General features: G+C 37.9%; 1 protein-coding gene and 1 pseudogene across 2 annotated transcripts in view; one reads left to right on the forward strand and one right to left on the reverse strand.

Annotated features, from left to right (window-relative positions):
• LOC112818587 (purine nucleoside phosphorylase pseudogene) overlaps window positions 1-19,367 on the reverse strand; it is a 92,913-nt pseudogene that overhangs the window by 68,257 nt on the left and 5,289 nt on the right.
• Window positions 1-19,367, forward strand: part of MYB (MYB proto-oncogene, transcription factor) — a 35,052-nt gene that overhangs the window by 7,438 nt on the left and 8,247 nt on the right. Inside the window, exons 4-15 of one of the 2 annotated variants that reach the window (XM_025865717.2) lie at window positions 892-984; window positions 1,231-1,451; window positions 3,189-3,423; window positions 4,588-4,668; window positions 5,133-5,237; window positions 6,656-6,910; window positions 7,817-8,179; window positions 9,702-9,844; window positions 10,836-10,950; window positions 11,042-11,167; window positions 12,405-12,515; window positions 14,423-14,530. In XM_025865717.2, the coding sequence (XP_025721502.1) occupies window positions 892-984; window positions 1,231-1,451; window positions 3,189-3,423; window positions 4,588-4,668; window positions 5,133-5,237; window positions 6,656-6,910; window positions 7,817-8,179; window positions 9,702-9,844; window positions 10,836-10,950; window positions 11,042-11,167; window positions 12,405-12,515; window positions 14,423-14,530 (1,956 nt within the window). The remainder of the gene's footprint in view (window positions 1-891; window positions 985-1,230; window positions 1,452-3,188; window positions 3,424-4,587; window positions 4,669-5,132; window positions 5,238-6,655; window positions 6,911-7,816; window positions 8,180-9,701; window positions 9,845-10,835; window positions 10,951-11,041; window positions 11,168-12,404; window positions 12,516-14,422; window positions 14,531-19,367) is intronic. The other variant, XM_025865724.2, reaches the window with a different exon arrangement.

Below are 19,367 nucleotides of genomic sequence, written 5' to 3' on the forward strand. Positions count from 1 at the left end.
AACTTTTCAAAATCAACAGCAGTGACATAGAGTCTCACAAATTAAGTACACTGCCCCGACCTGGCATACAGGGTCCTTCCACATGGCCCCAACATACAGCTCCAGTTCTGTTTCCTACTTCCTCTCTGTGAGCAGGTTTCATTGAATTCATTTCTGCTTTCCCTCCTTTGGGCTTTTTGTCTTTGGTGATGTCATCTCCTAGAATGTTCCATCCATCCTCCCAAGTCCCTATCAAGAGCTTTTCCAGACTCCTCCTTAGGAAACATAATTTCCCCTCCTAAGGAGATGCTTCTGTTCTCAGCCCAATATCATTTTGCTTTGGTTTCTTCTTGCATGTGAATCAAATTCTGCCTTCTATTAGTTAATTATATATTTGTCTTTTTTTTTCTTGTAAGATTACACTCTCTTGTAATGTAGGGCCTCTCTTTATTCATCTTTGTTCTGCAATATTAATACCCGAGGCCCTAAATTGAAGCACATCTCTTAGTTTGAATGGGAAGCAAACTTGAGTCACTTAGAGTAGGTTTCCATGAAAGCCTGACCTTCATGTGGAATCACTAACAAGTCTTAGTCTTCGTCCATCGAGGTACTTCCACGGGCTGAGGATAAGGTTAAGTTAAATTGACAACGATGTGTACAGTATGTGGTCCTTCAGTTCATATGGCAAATCTAATTTTAAATGCAATTTTGATATATTCTTTGTATGTTTTTTAAATGTAAGTAATGAGTGATAGGTAGGCTCTCCAAACATGCCCTAAAATGTTCCTGAATGTGTGTCTTAAATGTTCCTGAATGTGTGTATTGTCTATGTATGTTTCACACTACAACAAAGTCTTCATGTGCTTATCACATCATATCTATATGACAGCTCATACTTTTTTATTTGTCTAGAATCGAACAGATGTGCAGTGCCAGCACCGATGGCAGAAGGTACTAAACCCTGAGCTCATCAAGGGTCCTTGGACCAAAGAAGAAGATCAGAGAGTAAGTTCTTTCCTCATTGGTGTGTGAATCACAATTCAGAATATTCCCAAGACATCTTTATTGAATGTTTGCCAACTAGAGGAAACAGGTAAAGTGTCAGGAAGCAGAGGACTCTATTCCCATATTTCCAATGAATGAAAGCAGATTCTTAGACATTTTCTAAAGATCTTGTAACACTGAAGAATGATTACACTGAGTCATTACATAACATTAAAACATAGGTTATTTTTGTGTGTTTATCTGAAGGTGATAGAGCTTGTACAGAAATACGGTCCGAAACGTTGGTCTGTTATTGCCAAGCACTTAAAGGGGAGAATTGGAAAACAATGTAGGGAGAGGTGGCATAACCACTTGAATCCAGAAGTTAAGAAAACCTCCTGGACAGAAGAGGAAGACAGAATTATTTACCAGGCACACAAGAGACTGGGGAACAGATGGGCAGAAATCGCAAAGCTACTGCCTGGACGGTAATAATATGTCAAAAAATATATTGATTGGGAAGAACGAGGGAGTGGGTATTGAACATTTTGTTTTAAATGTATGGTGAGTGAATTACATTCCAATGATTGTAAGTGTTTCATTAGATATGCCAGATCCATAGATTTTAAAACTGGAGGAGCTCTTAGCGTTTCTCTGGTCGAGGACTTCCAGAATCCACCCAACAGTGAGCTCTGGGCCAAGTCATCGAACTTTCCTCAGCTTCCATTGCTCCATTTGCAAAATGAGTAATAGCCTACTTCCCAGGGCCAATGTTAGTATCAAACAAAATGAACGTCGAAGCACTTTGTAAACTATAAAACTCTAAACACATAGCAGGAAACTGAGGATAGACATTTTGTCGCTGCTCTGAGTTCATGCAGCTGGTGAAGTGACCAGAAGCTCAGCTGTCATTTTCCTGTTACTAGCGTTCATTTCGTTATACCACTTGGCTTCATTTTTCTTCCTTTGAAGAAATAAATAGAGTATTTCTAGAATTATCATACTGCTTTCAGGTTTTTAAATAAGGTCAGTGTTATGCTTTCTTTTAATGCACAAGGCACAAAAATGACCTCATTATTAGGGACATCTGTAGATGCTCATTTTTGTCTCAATTACCCCACTGGAATAGTTTATAAACAAATTTTCTTTAATTTGGAAAATACTTTTCATTATAAATCTTATGTAAATAATGTAAGATAGAAAATATTTAATAAATTTTATTCTTGAGCTTCAAAATTGGAGAAAGGGTCCTTTCAAAGAAGGCTCTGGCTCTGATGGTTGATGTAGAGTTCTTGTGTGGCGTTCCAGAGCATTTCCTCCCTCATGGAGAATTCGGCATCAGCTCAGAGAATCCAAGAGGTTGCCAAAAGGAGGCCTTTTCTCCCATTTGGCCTGAGAGGATATGCTGTTGATTCTTGTAAAAATTTAAGGGGCGATTGAACTTCCTCTTTCTTTAGCATACATTCCCCCACCCCCATCAAAAGAGTAAAAGGGAGGCTTAAAACGGTTTTTTTTTTTTTTTGAATTGAGAAACTATTTTCCTGAGAATTGAAAGACTTTAGTAAAAATGCTTTGCAGTTTGAAAATATATGAGGACTTGGCATCTTTCCCTTCTGGATCCCATTCTCCATTCTCACCTCTGGTTATAGAACAGTTTGAGGTGGATGTCAAGAGGTGAGAGTTTCTTTTTTCTCTTTTTTCCTTTTCTTTTTTTTTTTGACTCAAAATTTCTGGCTAGTGCCATTTGAGATAAAGAGCGGACAGTGAGGCAGTAGCCCATCATTATCATTCACCAAACTTTACTGTGTGCCTGTTGTGGTGGGCAGGCCCTGCTAAGACATAGTCAAAGGAGCAATTTTCTAGAACCGCTGGATCTCTAAGTTGTGTTAGAGCCTTGGACCATGAACAGTCAGAATAAACATGAAGGGTGGTCGCACTGAAAATAACTCTTTTTATCAAGGAAACAAAGTGGTTAAAGAATTTAAAAATTCTAGAAGTCCATGTATGTTCCCTATGGGGTAATGAGAAAAATCTATGGATTTTCAATTAGGTAATAGGGGAAGCATGATTTTTCAGAGGTCCAGAAGACTAAAGCAATTAAAACAACAACAACCCCAAAAGACCAGAAGAAAAGGTCTCTGTTCGAAACAGTTTTCTGTCCATTAACTGTAATCTGAGTTGAAATTTTTGTTTGTAAAATTCTTATGTGATATATTTCTGTGCAGAACTGATAATGCTATCAAGAACCACTGGAATTCTACAATGCGTCGGAAGGTCGAGCAGGAAGGTTATCTGCAAGAGTCTTCTAAAGCCAGCCCACCAACAGTGGCCACCAGTTTCCAGAAGAACAGCCATTTGATGGGTTTTGCTCATACTCCACCTTCGGCTCATCTCCCTCCGGCTGGCCAGCCCTCAGTGAATAATGACTATTCCTATTACCACATTTCTGAAGCACAAAATGTAAGCCATTTCTGAGAATTTAGTTTACTGAGAGAGATGGTGATTTTAGCTCCAGGTAGAAGTAATAATACCTCACACTTTTATACTTTTCAGAAAACTTCCATAAACATGATCCCCTTTGATCCCCACCTACAGCCTTTGAGGTAGATAGGGGGAGGTGTTGTTATCAGGGGGCACATCCCCAGAAACCAGGTGGTTAAGTGATCTGCAAAGAGTCACACAGCCCACTGTGAAGACTGGAGTCCAGGTTGTTGGATTTTAAGTGCTTCAGATCAGATTAGCTTTTGAATGTAAATTTACTTAACAAGCAAGTTTGATTCTGTAAATTTGATTCTGGTAGTGATCTAGCAGAAATGTCTTAACGTATTCCTTCCAGTCATGTTTACCTACTTACTCTGGGTCAGGAGCAGGTTTGTGACACCATTTTCTGATGTCTTCTTTCATCCTCCTTTGGATCAGTGTGATTCCTTCCTAATTGCCAGATATTTCTATTCAGGGAAAAAAAATTTCTATAATGGTTGGGAAAATAAAAATAAGGAGAATAAAGACATGATTAATAAACTTTAACCTTAAAACTAACAATAACAGATGGTGAAACTTAGCCAAGAATGTGGAGCTCATATGCAAATTATATTCAAAATATATTGCTAAATAATTTTTACTCTTCTCTATCTGTTCCATTCATTTGACTACAGACTTTCCAGAAAAGTCTCAGGTGAATGAACTATCATAGGTGGTTCTGTGCTCTTTACTAAAACTCATGATTATTCCAAGAAAAATATTTCTATTATAAATAGCTAGAGCCATCAGTTTTTCCCATCATGACTTCTTTCATACATTCATGAATGCTTTTTAGGTTATATTTTTCATTGTGTTTTTCTCTAATTAAGGAATACTTCTCATCAAGATCAATGAGCACTTTAAATCTCTTTATGTTGCTTAAACTGCTTATTTAGCCATTTTTAAAGGCTGGCTAAAATTTCAAATTAGAGGGTGTTTTTTTTTTTTTTTTTTCTTCTCTGTGTGTGTGTGAATTTTATCAGTAGAGTTTTATTTTGTTTTGTTTTTCCTCAGTCCTAGAGCAAAACCTCAGGAAGCCAAGTGCCCTAAAGCCTATGTGACCATGAATGACACGGCCTTTGTTTGTCTGCCTTTTTGATCTAGGTCTCCAGTCATGTCCCATATCCTGTAGCGTTACATGTAAATATAGTCAATGTCCCTCAGCCTGCTGCTGCAGCCATTCAGGTAAGATCATTTGAAGACCATTTCATAAAGAAACTCATTGGCTGTTCAAAGCAAACTTTTTTAAGACACGCTTTATTTCTTTCATCTAACCACTTACTTTCACTTGACCAACTGAAGTAAAGAAAAAAGAGGGAATAGTGGAGAGGTGGGTGGAGTTCTGGCCAGCAAGCTACCAATCTTCACTTCTAGAGCAAACTTGCTCAGGAATTCTCTGGTTCTCTGATGTTATCAGCTGAACCAGCACATCAGTGAGTGCCCACTCGAGCCTCAGATTTCACATCACCTCCCTTACGTCTGGAATAACCCTCACAAAGCTTTGTACAATGGCCGGATTCAGTTGGTGTTGGTTTCACGCTGAGGCTCATGGGGCCCAATGGTCCCTCATGACTGGGGGCCACAGCCATTGTATCTGCAGCTTCCAATCAGGCCCTTGAATTTTTTTCTGCCTTCACTTTTAATTTCAGAGACACTATAATGATGAAGACCCTGAGAAAGAAAAGCGAATAAAGGAATTAGAATTGCTCCTCATGTCAACTGAGAATGAGCTCAAAGGACAGCAGGTGCTCCCGGTAAGAAGAGAACCGTGTGCTTGAATCGGGGGGACAGCAGCCTCACCCCAGTGCCCTCCGTCTCTTGTCCCTTCTTTTCTAACTATTACACTAACCAAGACTGTAGATCCGTTAACAGTGTTGGAACAGAAGTCACTTGTGCTAAAATGCGGTTGGATCCCAGCGTATATTGACCAAACTGAAAGTAGCCCTTTCATGTGGCAAAAGAAATGCAGAGTCCACTTGTGGTGGGCGCCATCGATTTTCTTGTTTTCTCGGGACATTATCCATTCAAAGACTAATTAACAGATATAAATGAATGAAAAATCTGCAATTTTTACAAAGCTCTGTTATCTGTCTGGTACCTATTCATTTGACGCTTTTTCTTTTTCTATTATTTTTCTTAACCTAGATTTCCATACTTTCATACACTACTGAATTTTGACATCCTTTTTTGGTGGTTGAGCTGTGAACTGAGAAAGCAGCATGTACTTTGTAACCTCTGTAGTTTTGGGGGTTTTTTTTAAAGATTTTTATTTATTCATTTATTTATTTATTTGATAGAGACAGCGAGAGAGGGAACAGAAGCAGGGGGAGTGGGAGAGGGAGAAGCAGGCTCTCCACGGAGCAGGGAGCCCGACGCGGGGCTCGATCCCAAGACCCTGGGATCATGACCTGAGCCGAAGGCAGACGCTCAACGACTGAGCCAGCCAGGCGCCCCAATGTAACCTATGTAGTCAAGCAACAAGGAGAATAAAAGACGTGATACCCAGTAGGGATTCTTAGGAGTTGATTCCTTTGGGGTTAAATAATAAGATAATTATGTGCATATGTTAGTTCGACCACTTTTTAACTTTAGTTCATGTTTTGCAATGTCTCTCTGTTGCGTGGTCATGCTGAAAGGAGACTTCGGTTAATGTGCTCTTCTGCTTTCCTAACCACGTTGATTTGGCAGCCCTTCAGTGCATCCGTGCAATCGGTAACATTCAGAGGGGATAGAAGCAACAAGAACATATGCAGATAAAAGCACCTCTAACTCTGGAGTCCCCTGGCCTTTCTGTAGGTTAGAAGGAGAATAGGACAACTCTTATTCTCAGCAACTCTGTATGGCCTTTTGGAAGGTATGTTAAAGTAGATCTTGAAGATAGTCCGTGTGAGACTTGTACTTTGTGACACAGTCCCTCTGTTTGCAGTTTTAGCAAAATGATGCCAGTGAGGGTACGCACGGAGGTGACAGACCATAACACTATGGAAAAGCAGGGTCTTGCATCGATAAAAGGAAACATCTTGACAACTGTTTCATAGGCGCAAGTTTTGGATGATGCAACTACTTTTATCTTTCCTCCAACAGCATCTGATACCTTGTGCAACTTCATTGCTTAGTTCCTTCTCCCTTTCTTCTCCCCGCTCTTTCTTTATTCCCCCACCCCCCGCCTTAGACCCAGAACCACACGTGCAGCTATCCCGGGTGGCACAGCACCACCATCGCTGACCACACCAGACCTCATGGGGACAGTGCACCTGTTTCCTGTTTGGAAGAACACCACTCCACTCCATCTCTGCCTGTGGATCCTGGCTCCCTACCTGAAGAAAGTGCCTCTCCAGCAAGGTGCATGATCGTCCACCAAGGCACCATTCTGGATAATGTTAAGAACCTCTTAGAATTTGCAGAAACACTTCAATTTATAGATTCTGTAAGTAGAATTGTTAAGGCAAGTTAATGTTTTTGAAGGTGAATTAGGAAACCCATTTCTCAAATGATTGCCATTTTCTATAGCAAATACCATGTTATTAGCATATATTAATGTAAAAGTATGATTTTAGCCTTTGCATATATGTTTTTTCAGAGATCTGAATTCATAGACTACCCAGATAAAAGGTAGCTTTTCATGCATTTCCTTCAAGATGCATATTTTTTACAATAGTAAGTTAATGACCTATAAGTAGATCCTGGGTTATGGAATGATATTTGAGTTATTTTTAATTTATTTTACTTTGTTACTTCTTTGTGTTTCTTCAGAATTGTGCTTTGCTTTCGGATAGCACATTAAGAATTGCGTTTACTCAGAACTTAAAGCAGTCTTTCAATGTATTTAAAGTAGTAAGAGTTTATTAGTGGTACATGGCTCTCGCCACAAAACATTGATTATTGAATACCAGCCCCAAGTGGTTCACTAAGACAAACCATCTTTAGTGAAGCAGATGTGAGTGCAGGACCTAAAAAGTAGATACTCAGTTCATTTCCTTTGTCGCTAAAAAGCATTTACTGCATATCCATCAAATGGGATGCACCTTGCCAAAATGTGCCATCTGGAACAGGTTTCCTTTTTGCTTTGGATTGCATGCAAATAAGAGCGTACCGGGGGTGAGAGAGGGGGGCGGGGGGTGTCCCTGCGGCACATACGCAGGACCAGCCTGCAGGCAGCACGGTGGACCTGCCATGCAGTGTACCAGAACAATTGTGAATCCTGAAGCTATTTCTCAAGAGGGCCAGGTGTTTTGTCCAACGTCAGCGTCTCTTTCTCAGCGCTGTGTTTCAGGTGATGGCACACAACATGCACACACCATCTCAAAGTTCTGTGCCTCCCACATTGTTTCAGGATTCTTCAGCATGGTGTGATTTCAGCAGTTTTGAATTCTTTGAAGAAGCAGATTTTTCACCTAGCCAACATCATGCAGGCAAAGCCCTACAGCTTCAGCAAAGAGAGGGCAGTGTGACTAGACCTGCAGGAGAAACTAGCACGAGGGTGCACAAACTCAAGTTGAATGAGGGTTCACTTGACCCACTCAAGCCCTTACCTCCTTCGAGGCACAGCACAATTCCACTGGTCATCCTACGAAAAAAGCGGGGCCAGGCAAGCCCCTTGGCCCCTGGAGACTCTAGCTCCTTCGTATTTGCTGACGTCAGCAGCTCAACTCCCAAGCGTTCCCCTGTCAAAAGCCTACCCTTCTCCCCTTCGCAGGTAGAGCACGATTTCTGCACAGCTATTACTAATTTTCAACAGCCACTCGAGCCTTAATAATCTAGAAACTAATCCTTTGGAACAAATGACTAATTACTGTTGCCCTCACTGATTTCGTTCCATCGTTGAATCTAGCTGTTGCTAAGTCATACTGCCTCCCAAAGTTTGAGCTGTCTGTAGGCTGACTGATGATTTTGTCATAATTCTCTCTTTTCTTTTTGGTGATTTGAAACACTGTTAGTTGCATGGGATGTGCTTTTATTTCCTCCAGCACTAGAGTTTTAACATTTCTATCCCTTCCTTTTCTCCCATCCCTTCCCTCTGCTTAAAAACTTTAGCAGATTTTTCCTGCCTGTTTGTTCACTTATTATTTTGTGATTCACTGACCCAGGGGAGGAGGGACCCAAACTATGTTTGGAGAGCATTTGGGTTGCAACCAGAAACTTAGAGGTTCTGATCCATCCTTAGGTGGAAAAGTTTTGGGAAAGCATAAGGAACAAATACTCAAGAAAAACAACTTATGTTTTAATTTTAATTTCTCAACATTGGCTTTTTTGAGTTACTCCATACTATTTTATCAACATGGTTTTTGCCATGAATATTCTTATTTCATAGAGTTTTTTTAAGGCATGGAAACTATAATTCTTATCAGAGACTTGTATTCCTTAATTACTAAACTAATTGAAGTTAATAGATAATTGGGCACTTTAAAACATTTTTCCAATTATATGTCTGTTGAGTTTATTTTAAGGACAGCTTTAAGTATGAACAAATGAAGCACCCACCCAAAAAGTTATCTTGTCATTTGCTTGTATCTTCCAAATTGTATTCTGGAGAATATTAGTTCTGCAAGACTTTAGTAGTAGATGTTCCAGAAAAAAATCTAAGAATATAAGTTTGGGAAACACTAAGTCACAATTAAAATTGGTTTCTTTACTGCAGAACCTCTCAGAGTTTTTTTTAATACACTGATGCGCATTATGAATTTCCAGGAGATTATGATATGCATGTTTCCCAAACTTATTTTACCTTGAGACTTTCTGAGGGACACCTATTATTTCCCCAGAACAATGCATTCTGAGAAACACAGCTTATTATTCAAGAATTTTCCACATAATGCAAGCCTTCTATCATAATATTCATAGATCATTAAAGAGAAAAAACAGCATGAAAGAAAAACAATAATTAATTTCCAAAAAATCACTTTAAGGCTTAAAATCTTAATAAAGAGTGCATCTCATTCTCTTTAATGGCAAACGGCATTTATTGAGAATATTTTCATAGGATTTTTCAAGTTCTTCAGCAGTGACCCTAGATTTTATTTCTTGGAAATTACACTCCAAATTGCACTCCAACTGAAATAAAACAATACCCTGTCCAATACTACATGCTTGTTAACATCTTTATTATTTTACATAGTGGGTCAGTAAAACATACTTGCTTGTTATCATGGTGTGATTTTTAAGTTGGGCTGAATAAGAATCACTGCTTAAGTAATTTTTTTCTTTCTTCCCATATTTAGTTCTTAAACACTTCTGGTAACCATGAAAACTTAGACTTGGAAATGCCTTCTTTAACTTCCACACCTCTCAATGGTCACAAATTAACTGTTACAACACCATTTCATAGAGACCAGACTGTGAAAACTCAAAAGGAAAATACTATGTAAGTCCTTGGTTCAAGAATAAAATTATTTTTCCTTATTTACTTACATTTAATTAATGGAATATAGCCCCCAAATGTCTGACACATTTGATGTATCTAATCATGTATATTCTCACATTGACTGTATCCATCCTAGGTATGTTAAAACTACCTAGGGGTGGCAAGTCAGTAGATAAACTAGATTATGTTTTGTAGCTCACTTCACAATGTCCTATTTAGAAGGACTATGTAGGACCACATGCAGAGGTAGTCCTCATATAACTTTTCCATTCAGTTGATCTGTTTGCTCGGTAAGGCTTTTTCTTCTTCACTGAAGACAAGATTTTCAACCTCCTTTCCTCTCTGATTATAAAATTCAGAATAACAATGGTATGGTTCTTTACTTAGTTCATATTTTTTTAATCTTATGTTTCCTTTTTGAAATTTATCTACAGATAAGACTTCTTCTAAAATCCCCAGGAATATCATATGATCAGAAGCCAAAGAGTGATTAAGCAATGTTTATATTCAAAAAAGCCTTACCCAATTCAAAGAAATGGCAGAGAACATCAATATGAATTATAAGAAACCTTTAAAAAATTATATCTTACAATTTCCAGTTATAATAAGTACATTTTAAAAGGTTAACCTGTGTTTTCTATTGTGGGCCTGTTTTAATAAATAGATCAAATTGATTTGTAGATGACAACAGATCTTTACAATGTTTATAGTCATTATAAAAACCTAAGAGCATTATATGTGTCTCCAGAATGATTAAAGAAAGATGAAAAATAGTTTAATGCTCTTAGGAGTATCATATTTTGAAGTATTTGGTAATACGGGATGTAAATATTACCTTTTTCTTAACAACACATATATGATTAATTCACATACCCAATTGCGTATCAATAAAAGTTTTTTTTCAGTACAAAAATATTGCGTTTAATAGGTAGAGTGATGGCAAGGACAAATGTTCTTTCATACTGAACCAACACTTGTTTTCTTTTTAAAGTTTTAGAACTCCAGCTATCAAAAGGTCAATCCTAGAAAGCTCTCCAAGAACTCCTACACCGTTCAAACACAGCCTGGCAGCTCAAGAAATTAAATATGGTCCTCTGAAGATGCTAGTAAGTTTGGGCCAAGTTCCTGAGGTTAGCTGGTTGATTAGCACAGACAGAAATTGTCCTCTGATGCAAACTTACCCACTCTTCCTTTCAGCCTCAGACACCATCTCATCTAGTAGAAGACCTACAGGATGTGATCAAGCAGGAGTCCGACGAACCTGGAATTGTTGCCGAGTTTCAAGAAAATGGACCACCTTTGCTGAAAAAGATCAAACAAGAGGTAAACCCGAAATCCTTTGGAAGGAGTGAGATGTGAATCCTGCTGCCTCTGTTCCTTGTGGGCAGCTTTACGTGTCTGGCATCAGGACTGGGTAACAACACCACTTTTCATACAAGATTTTCCTACAAGATGCGGCTAAGAGGTACTGCCACCATAGTAGGTGTGGGACCTTTCATTTGGGAGGCCAAGCCACCTCTACCTGCTTCATGTTTGAACATAAAATGTGTTAGGGAGGAGACAGGAAAGAGAGGGAAGCTTTTCACTGTACTTTTTGTTTGTTTCTAAACAGGCTCCACGCCCAGCATGGAGCCCAGTGTGGGCCTTGAAACTCCACGACCCAGAGATCAAGACCTGAGCTGAGATCAAGGGACGGATGCTCAATCGACTGAGCCACCCAGGCGCCTCTTTACTGTACATTTTTATCACTGATACACAAATGGATAGATAATCCATAAGATTTTTAATTTGCAGATGTCATGGAGAGTTGAAATTTAAATTAAAATAATAGTATTTAACTTATAGTATAAAAGAAAAAGACTCTAACTTGCAAGGATCAAAGCTTTAGCTTGGGGGAGTGCCTGGGTGGATCAGATGATTAAGCATCTGCCTTCGGCTCAGGTCATGATCTCCAGGTCCTGGGATTGAGCCCCAAGTCGGGCTCCCTGCTCAGCAGGGAGTCTGCTTCTGCCTCTCCCCCTGCTTGTGCTCTCTCTGTCTCTCTCTCTCAAATGAATAAATAAAACCTTAAAAAAAAAAAAGTTTTAGCTTGGGTGGCAAGAAGCATTTCCAACAGGTAGATATAGTGCCTCTGGAATTTTTTTTCATATAAGGTTAAACGTTTAAGAGACTGACCAGAAATTTACTCATTGAGATATGATTGACAAAATTGTAAGATATTTAAAGTGTACCACATGATGATTTGATATACATATACATTGTGGAAGGATTCTCCCTCACTGAGTTAATGGACACATCCAACACCTCATATGTTGACCTTTTTTTAAATTTTTTTGTGAGAACATTTAAGTTCTGCTCTCTTAGCCAATTTCAATTATACAATAATTATAATAGACAATATATACAATATATATACAATAAGTGTTACCAGCTAGAGTCAACGTGTTATACATTAGATCCTCAGATATTATTCATCTTACAGAAATTTACTCTCAAGTGTCAACGTTCCATGGGAAGTTCTAGTTCTAGAAACAACGAAGCACTTCCTGTTTGCTTTTAGGTGGAATCTCCAACGGATAAAGCAGGAAACTTCTTCTGCTCCAGCCACTGGGAAGGAGAGAGTCTGAACACCCAGCTGTTCCCACAGGCATTGCCCGTGACAGACGTGCCAGTAAGTGCATGCCCATGTTAAGAGATGTTGGTGCCTCACAGAATTCTCTGCGTGGCATGTGAGGCTCCTGTGGTTTTAGCACTATTTAATGCATCATACTTCTAAATATTCTCTGTTGCATGACTATTTCCTTATGATTATTAATGTTGAATATAGAAATTTTGTTTATGTATTGGAAATAGATTCTTTTCCATGCAGATTTTTTTCATTATTTATTTTCTTACAGTTTGAGAGTTCCTGCCACTTAAAAAATCTGCTGCATGAAAATACATATTTTCATGAAAGCAGAACATTAATTTCACATTTTCATTTAATTTGTTTGTCTTCCAAAAGTAGTATTTCCTCCTTGTTACAGTGCCTCCTGTTTGGTTTTATGCAGCATCTAGCATGATGCCCATCCGTGTCTATAGCAAACGTCCTTTATTGTTTTTATTACTGTATTACTTTGCTTGCCACCATTTTTTTTAAATAAACTTTATTTTTTAGAGCAGTGTTGGGTTCACAGCAAAGCTGAGTGGAAGGTACAGAGATTTTCCACATACCCCTGCCCCCGCACCTCCCCATTGTCAACATTCCCCACTAGAGTGGTACCTTTGTTACAATTGATGAACCAACATTGCTGACACTTCATCTCCCAAAGTCCATGGTCTATATTAGGGTTCACTGTTGGTGCTGTACATTCTGTGGGTTTGGACAAATTTATGACATGTATCCACCATTAGAATATGATAGATACACAGTAGTTTCACTGTCCTAAAAATTTTCTGTGGTCCACCTATTCATCCCTCCACCACCAACCCCTGCCCCCATCAACCCCTGGCAACCACTGATCTTTTTACAGTCTCTGTAGTTTTGCTTTTTCCAAGACTTCATATTGTTAAAATCATATACTGTGTAGCCTTTTCAGACTGGCTTCTTTCAGTTAGTAATATGTACTTATGTTTCCTCCATGTCTTGTCATGGCTTGATCGCTCCTTTCTTTTTAGCACTCACTTACCGCCATTTTTAAAGTTTGTGATTTGTGAATGGTTGTCCTTTATGGAGAATCAGAGCTAATAACAATTGTGAATATTTATTCAGTATGTACTAAGGGGTAAGTACTATTCTAAGAGCTTTAGATGCATCACCTCATTGAATCCTCAAAACAGCCTTGAAAAGTTGGTAACACTATCATTGCCATTATGCCAACTGGGAAACAGGCACAGGGAAGCTTACTTACTTGCTTAAGATTATATAGCTAATAAGTGGTTCTGGTTCTGGATTAGAACTCAGAAAGTCTAGTCTAAATTTCCATGCTTTTAATCATTATACTATACTGCCATTAATTTGTAGCTCTAAAATATTTTGATGCCAATATACAAAATAAATAGTACTCTAACTAGAGCTAAGTAAATCTTTCATTTTTATTTTTTGAAAAAGATTTATTTATTTTAGAGAGAGACAGAGCACGAGCAGGAGGAGGGGCAGAGGGAGAGGGAGAGGGAGAGAATCCCAAGCAGACTCCCCATGCAGTTCAGAGCCCACGACCCTGAGATCACGACCCCGAGATCATGACCTGAGCCAAAATCAAGAGTCATATGCTTAATCAACTGAGCCACCCAGGCGCCCCAGGCTTTCATTTTTAAAAGCATGGGTTTACCAATCCCTTTAGCAGATGTTTTTTTGTGCTCATCTCCTGCCTAGAACTATGTCAGACCCCAAAGCTTTCTATTTTAGTGGTGTTTGCCACAGTGGGATTAGGGTTGGGGCATAGCTAAGCTCAGTGAGAAGAAAATTTCTGGCAGATTCCTCCATTTGTTCCTGCTCATGTGTATCACTTCATAATAATCTCCTCTCTGCGGTGTCAAAATTATGTCAGCTCTCATTCTGCAGACTCATTTAAATTTCAAATTGTTCTTTCCCTTTAGAATATCCTTACAAGTTCCGTTTTAATGACGCCAGTATCAGAAGATGAAGACAATGTTCTCAAAGCATTTACAGTACCTAAAAACAGGTCCCTGGCAAGTCCCTTGCAGGTAATTACTATTCCAACATTGGTGTCTTAAAAGCCATTCACTGAAATACTGTCATCTGGAGGGTTTTTTGGGGTTGTTTTTTTTTACGACTTTAGTTATAGAGGAGTGATGCTTTTTAACAACTCTTGATGTCTAAAAATCTCCTAACATTCCTTATTGCCACTCACACGAGACACAGCACAAGTTTTTATTAGAGGTTTTCAAAGCATGATGAAGTGAAACATTTCTTACTGTGACTGAGGGCTAGATCATGGCTTATACGTGTCAATATCTCCTTCTTCTGCTCTTAAACATTTCATAAAAAGTTTATTGGTATAGTCTTTTTTTGTTTCAAAATTCTTACTTTTTACGCTTAATTAATAAGCCATCAAAACTCAGGCACTGTTTCGATTTTAAATGAAGTTTGAAATTAGCTAGTTGAAAAATGATTACAATCTATTTGACTATCAGAATAAGAAAGTCAGCTGCCAGTGTTGTGTGGCAAAGCCGTAGTTGACCATCTGCTGCTGGGTTTTAATATCAAAAGAGATTCATTCCCCTTATAACTCTGAAGTAGTGTATGTTGATGAAATACAGTAAATTCCAAATTAATCCTGAGCCAAATATAAATAAGAATGCAAATTTACTCCCCTAAAGTATTTAAAGCAGTTCTCAACATTAAGTAGCCCAGTATCTAGCCACCTGCAGAGCCCTCCCCTCCATCCCTCTGAGCTACACTGAGGGAAACTTCATAAACCCCAGAGCATACAGAGAACCTGGAGTCTGAGGTGGAAAGTGCTATTTGTACTGTGAGTTAGAGGTTGGCGTGCTTTGAGGACTTGTCTTTTCTCTCTCCCTCTCTCTCTCTCTTAAGGGCTTCCCCATCATTGTGGTAGGCTTTCTCCCCCCAAATTGTGAGAATCTTAAAACTTCCCCTTTTTAAGTATTTGTGATATTTAGTATTATTTTTTAAGTAATACAAATACAACTACAAGGGCTGTAGGCACATTTTGTTTCTTAATCAGATTGCTTTCCTGTGGCCTCTATCTGATCCAACTGTTTTGGTGAGAGATTGACGGTTGACTGGAGTGTAGGACACGGAAGAGGGAAAAAGCCAGTGCTTGTGGTGGGGAGGGGGGCAGGGGGTACAGGAAGAAGAAAACAAACTCCATTGAGGCAGAAGGGGGACACAGAAAGCAGGCTAGAAGGATGTCAGGGCAAAGGTCAGCTCTTTCAAAATTTTACCTACACTGATCCTGGCTCCAGAAGGGCAATGCATTCTGTTTTTCTTTCCCTCTTTCTTCCTAAATACTTGGCCCTTGGTTTCCAGAGGCTAGAATTTGACCATTGCTGTTAGTACAGTAAGCTAGAGCAAATCTTACATATATTTTATAACTAGTCTGGGATTCAACCTATATCTACGGTAGCATAGAAAAAGGGCATTCTGAATTTCAAAGAGTAAACATGTAAGTATATTTGAGGACAGTTTTCATGATGTAATTATCATTACATAAGTTGAAAACCCCTGGTTACTACTTTCCTAAAATTGAATCCTAAAAGCTTTTGGCCTAACTGAATCGTGTTTGGCCAAAACCATTAGAGCTGAACATGGTACTGATATAAAATATATGTTATATAAAATTGGCAAGTGGTATACAATTGAATATTATGCAGCCATCAAAAAAATGAAATCTTGCCATTTACGACATGGATGGAACTAGAGGGTATTATGCTAAGCGAAATAAGTCAATCAGAAAAAGGCAAGTATCATATGATCTCACTGATATGAGGAATTTGAGAAACAAGACAGAGGATCATAGGGGATGGGAGGGGAAAATGAAACAAGATGAAACCAGAGAGGGAGACAAACCATGAGACTCTTAATCTCAGGAAACAAACTGAGGGTTGCTGGAGTGGTGGGGGGTGGGAGGGATGGGGTGGCTGGGTGATGGACATTGGGGAGGGTATGTGCTATGGTGAGCGCTGTGAATTGTGTAAGACTGATGAATCACAGATCTGTACTTCTGAAACAAATAATACATTACATGTTAATAAAAAAAATTTTTTTAAAAATTGGCAGGTTGTCAGTACTATAAAAAAGTAAGTTGTCAGATTTTTTTATCTTACATGCTGTTATATTTTTTTTTTTTAATGATCAGTATGGAACTTAATTGTCAATGTATTTATATATTATTTCATGAAAATATTAGTTATCTTTGAGACTCAAAATTAAGTAGTGCCCTGTTCTATTAATCTGTATTTTCTACCATATAAGGGAGTCATATTTGGCACTCTACAGTTTCTAATATCTGTATATTGGGATTAAGCCATTCACGTACATCATGGGGTGAAGGCAGTATTTGTCAATTCCACTAAATGAAGTAATTGAGATCCAGAAGTTAATTTTAAAGTCAGTGCTTCTATCTGCATTATATGAATTAAATTAAATGCACTACATGATTTACTGATTTATACTGCTTAAATATATCTTAATAATAACCTGCTATAATAGATAACTAATTCATTTTAAGAAATACTCATTAAATGAATGAATAGTACACACCAAGTATTTCCATTATTTTGTGTCATGGAGCTCTAGCTTCTGATACCATAGAAATATGCAATTTCTAAAATGTTTTAAACTTCTGTTGATAAATATTGGAAAATTCATCAAATGGATCTCAATATTTAAATATATATTGTTTATATTTCATACAATCCTGATTCAACAATATTTACATAGGTTTTTATGCAATTTGGTAATTTTGTTTGGTTAGGACATAATACTTTATCATATATTTCCACTGATAATTCAATTTGACCTAATTAGGCAGATTGCTCATGAATAGTATTATTGAACAAATGCGTTTCTTACATGATCTGGCTTTTCAGCTTAAGAGTACTTTATATAGGGGTGCCTGGGTGGCTCAGTTGGTTGAGCGACTGCCTTCGGCTCAGGTCATGATCCTGGAGTCCTGCATCGGGCTCCCTGCTCGGCGGGGAGTCTGCTTCTCCCTCTGACCCTATCCCCTCTCATGTGCTCTCTCTCTCTCTCAATCTCTCTCTCAAATAAATAAATAAAATCTTTAAAAAAAAAAAAGAGTACTTTATATAACCTGTAGCTTTTGTACTTTGTGCTTATAATAAATCAAATATTGAATGGGATTTTAGCCAAATAGTCTAGATATTTTTATCATAGTGCTTTTAATTAAAACAACAAATATTTTAAAATTTTGATACTTCTCAAATGTAAAATATCTGCCACTTGTATAGGGCAATTGAGTGTCTATCCACCCAGTAGTCTGGATAACTTAGGTACAAGAACAGTCTATTGAAGACCACAGTAATTCTGTGTTCTGTCATTTCAGTTTTAATCATCCCTGGCTTAATTATGGCAATAACACATTAGGCAGAGCAATTACTATTTTTGAGGCCAAAATACTGGACCTTTATGGTTCTAGCTTCTAGTGTACATAGAAATGCACATGCTTATACATAAATATGTACAAATTACATTTGATATTCTAAAACTAGAAATGCAAGAAGCTATGAATTTAACATTTTATTATGACAAGTTTCAAACATACATAGAATTATAGAAAATATTCTGATTTAGATTTAACAATTATTAACATTTTGCCATATTTACTTCATCTATTTTTTATGAAGCATGTTAAAATTCCAGACAATATGATGTTTATTCATTTATGTACTTCCAGATGTATCTCTAAAACTAAAGATGTTTTTCTATACCTAATACTGTCATCACACATTGTAATTTACAATAATTCCTTAATATTCTAATTCTCAGGCTGTATTTAAGTTTTCCCATTAATCCAAAAAAGAATCTTTTTATTTTTCTGATCAGAAATGAAACAGTTTCACACAGTGCATTTTGTTGTTAAGTCTTTTAAATCTCTTTTAATCTCTAGACCAATGTTGTCCAGTAGAACTCCTGTAGTGATGGAAAGGCTACTGTCCCATGTGATAACCACTAGTCATATGTGGCCAGAGCACTCGAAATGTGGCTAGTGCCACTGAGGAACAGAATTTTCAGTTTCATTGAATTTACATTGCTTTCACTTAATAGTCATATTTCCTTCCTATCTTCCTGGAATTAACCATTTCCCCAAAGAGCTCTGATCCTTTCAGTGGGAAACGGTATGTAGAGACCAAAATCAGGGTGCTAAGTATGTCTGTGTGTTCTGTGGGTTGTCATTGGGAACAAATGAATTTTAACAACTCAGAAGTCTGAGTTACAGCCCGTAAACTATAATGCTTCCATAGAGGCTATATTATCCATTAGGCACAGATAATGTTCTATTTGTTTTTAAAATTATTTATGCTCAGTCTTCTTCCAAAAAGAATTTGTGGCAGCCGCACAATCTTATAATTGTTGGATTTCTTTTTCCTTTTTAAAGGTGCTTTAATTTTACATTGTACCAGTAAACAGGGACTCATAATAAAAATATTCTGAGACATTTTTGATATTTGTGTCTTTCATGCAGCTCAGAATATGTGAGATTTTCACATTGGACAGTTGTACCATTTTTTCCCACATTGTGTGGGGGTAGCAGATGGAGTCTAGAAAATGATAAAATTATGTAATTTGGGGAAATAAAATTCAGGTTAGAAAGCTTGCAGTTTGGGACAGGAAAGAGATTCATGGTGGAACACTATTCAAGAGTTACCCTGAAAAAGCCTGAGGCAGACACACACACACACACACACACACACACGCACGCACATGCAAAGCTCCCTCCTCAGCACGGAGAAAAGAGCTGCCTGTTTTCTTCAATATGCTTTCAATTAGCTTTACATTTTGAAATATATTATGCTAATAAACATTTCTTGAGGT

The sequence above is a fragment of the Callorhinus ursinus genome, unplaced genomic scaffold (assembly GCF_003265705.2).
Source record: "Callorhinus ursinus isolate GAN/ISIS: 27379988/994484 unplaced genomic scaffold, GSC_fseal_2.0 scaffold6, whole genome shotgun sequence".
Classification (NCBI taxonomy): Eukaryota; Metazoa; Chordata; class Mammalia; order Carnivora; family Otariidae; genus Callorhinus; species Callorhinus ursinus.